Raw genomic sequence first — 2,767 nt, 5'->3', positions numbered from 1 at the left:
GCTGGGGATATAGCTCAGTGGGTAAGTGCCCCTGGGTTCAATCCCCAGTACCAAAAAAAAAAAAAAAAACTTTACATTTTCTTAATCATCCCCTACTCTCACTCAGATATGTCAAAGAAAAGATAAGCATTTTTTTTAAAAAAGACATTTTTATCAAACTTAATCAGAAAGACACAATGTGTTTAGGTATTAGTTGGGACAAAAATCCTAAGTTTTCAAAAAATTTCAAAATCCCATTCTTTTTGTCCTGTTCATTTATCCAGTGAGCAGTCTAAAAATGATCACTCCCTTTCCTAAGACAGCTACATTTCACAAATCGCTTTACTGAGGTATATTGAGGAAAGGTGAGGTGAGGAAAGTAGAGTTGGGTTCTCAGTCAGTTGTTATAAACTATAGCTTCTTTGGAAAATCAAACTCAAGAAAACAGCAGTCACATATCCCTAGAGAAAATGGAGTTCAGTTTTTCAGTGGTAAATAAAAGGGTCACATTGCTAGTATTTCCTAACCTATAGCTTTTACAGGATTTTACAGGGTCACAAGGTAGAAATGCACTTAGGCTCTGTATCAGAAATATAAAACTGAGGAGCAGCTTGATTTTGGGTGGTCCCTCAGAGAACAGGCCCTGTTCTATGAGCACTTGTATGTAACCCAGATGGTCCAGCAGTGTCCAGGATGTTTTCACAGGGTAGAACCCCATGAAGTGGTTCTCTGTATTTGTACCAGTCCCTAATTGAGTTTTAAAATGCCAGAGTATCCCTTTGTTTGGAAATTAATCAAAAATTACAATATGGAGCTCTGTGTTATGATTCCACTATACCCAGAGTTTAAGTTCCAACAACCCACTGTTGATAAATGCAAGAAAGTTGTTTCCAAATTCTACTTGGAGGAGAAAATAAAAACTAAAGGCATTATCTGGGCTGCACTTTACCCCCCTCACTTTGGTTAGCACAACCAGAAACAGCCAGGGGATCCATTGAGCCAACTCTCTTGGAGTTATAATGGTCACTTTCAAATTCCATAGGCAACTTGGCTTCTGTTCTATACATGAATGACTCCATGGTTACCCAGGCACCAGATTCATCATTCTTTGCCCCTTTGTCCTAGTTAATCAGGGTCACTGTAGTGATTCACAATGTGACACCAGTTGTGATTCTTGAGACCACCCCATGGTTTGATGATTCACCAGAGAACTCAGAAGACTCAGCATAGTTACACTTGGTTATAACTAATTATGGCAGGATACACAGTGAAATTAGCAAAGGGAAGTGGTACATGGGGAGGAGTCCAGAGCAAACCAGGCACAAGTTTCCAAGGCTCCTCTCCTAGTAGAGTCACACAGGATATGCTTAATTCCCCCAGTAATGAGTTGTGACAACTCATCTAAAATTTTTCCAACTGAGGGAATTCTTTAGAGATTCAGTGCTCAGGGCTTTTACTGGGAGCTGGTCATGCAGGCACCCCCTGCTAGGCACGTACCCAAGTTACAAACATCCAGAATATATTATTTATATAAACAACCTAGGTACTTATTAATGGCAGGGACCTTCCCGAAATCTGAGTTCCTAGATGCTGGCCAAGGCCAACCTTGTAAGTAGGCCCTTCCAAAGACAGCAGTCAGTCCTTCTATGTTAATTCTTCCTGCATAAGGAAACTGAGATTTAGAGAGGTTGAGTGGCCTGCCCAAGGTGATTCAGTGTGAAGTCTAGCTATCTCCAAAGTGCAGATTATTATTTGCCTAAAATTGACTTGACTCTTTAGTCTGTGAGCCTTTTAAAGGTGGGATCCATTCTGTGAACAATAGGAAAAGTTTCATATTTCAAGAATGAATTGCCCATGTTACATTTTAATAGACATATGGTATTCCTCCCAACTTCTTCTCTTCCTGCTTTTTCCATCTGTATTCCTTGTCTTTCTGGCTGTTATACTGTAACTCTCTAGTATTCCATGCCTGTCCTCGTGTAGCTCCTGTTGGCCCTCTTAAATCTTCGTACAAGTCTTCTCCTACCCGAACCACTGAGAGGAAGAAGGCTACAGCTACATCTGGTGCAGGAGATGCTGGGAAAGGAGCCCCGGCAGGAGCAGAGGCCTCTCCGGTAGGTTTAAACCCACTCACTCCTTCATCCTTCTGGAATGTGGTTTATCTGACAGTGTGATTATTTCCTTCACTTGACCTGGGCTCTCTGTTTCTGTTGGTCTCTAGGGACTGCTCAAGGAGTAGATTTGGTTTAAAATTTTATCCAGGCTTTGAAAATTGTTTAACTTTTAGCACTCTCCTAAATCTTAGTGCCTTGTTGCAAATTCCTAATGACATCTATGTTATAGCTTGCCCTCCAAAGGACAGGAATCCGAAGGAGTATTGCAAGTGAATTCTTCTTTGAGAATATGGGATTCTGGACTGGTCTTACCTCTACAGATAATTAGAACTGAGGCTTTAGGTCAGCCTTCACCTTGGGGAAGTAGCCTTTAAATAGTTTTAAAATATTTTTGAGATCATGCTGACACCATCAGTAAAGTAAATGTTGATCAGGTACTCCCAATTTTGTGTACTTATTTAAAAATTATATATATAATACTACTTAGATTATCATTTGCTATATAGCACATTACTCCAAACCTTGGCAACTTAAAATAACAGATATTTCTTATCTCATGGGTTCTTTGGATCAGTAATTGAGAGTGCTTCTGGTACTCTCAATTAAGAGTAGTAAGATGCTAGCCAGGACTGCATCCTCTGAGAGCTTGGCTGGGCCTCTTTGTATCCCCCCCC

General features: G+C 40.4%; 1 protein-coding gene across 11 annotated transcripts in view; it reads left to right on the top strand.

The window, feature by feature from the left end:
* The window catches only part of Map7d2 (MAP7 domain containing 2), a 61,339-nt gene that overhangs the window by 16,960 nt on the left and 41,612 nt on the right, over positions 1 to 2,767 (top strand). For 6 of the 11 annotated variants that reach the window (XM_048796296.1, XM_048796294.1, XM_048796293.1 and 3 more), the window contains one exon: positions 1,939 to 2,093. In XM_048796296.1, coding sequence (XP_048652253.1) covers positions 1,939 to 2,093 — 155 coding nt within the window. The remainder of the gene's footprint in view (positions 1 to 1,938; positions 2,094 to 2,767) is intronic. The other 5 variants (XM_048796301.1, XM_048796298.1, XM_048796300.1 and 2 more) reach the window with 1 other exon arrangement.

This window comes from Marmota marmota, unplaced genomic scaffold (genome assembly GCF_001458135.2).
Source record: "Marmota marmota marmota unplaced genomic scaffold, marMar, whole genome shotgun sequence".
In the NCBI taxonomy this organism is placed as follows: domain Eukaryota; kingdom Metazoa; phylum Chordata; class Mammalia; order Rodentia; family Sciuridae; genus Marmota; species Marmota marmota.
The sequence above is the reverse complement of the archived record's forward strand: the minus strand, read 5'-3'. Positions and strand labels throughout refer to the sequence as shown.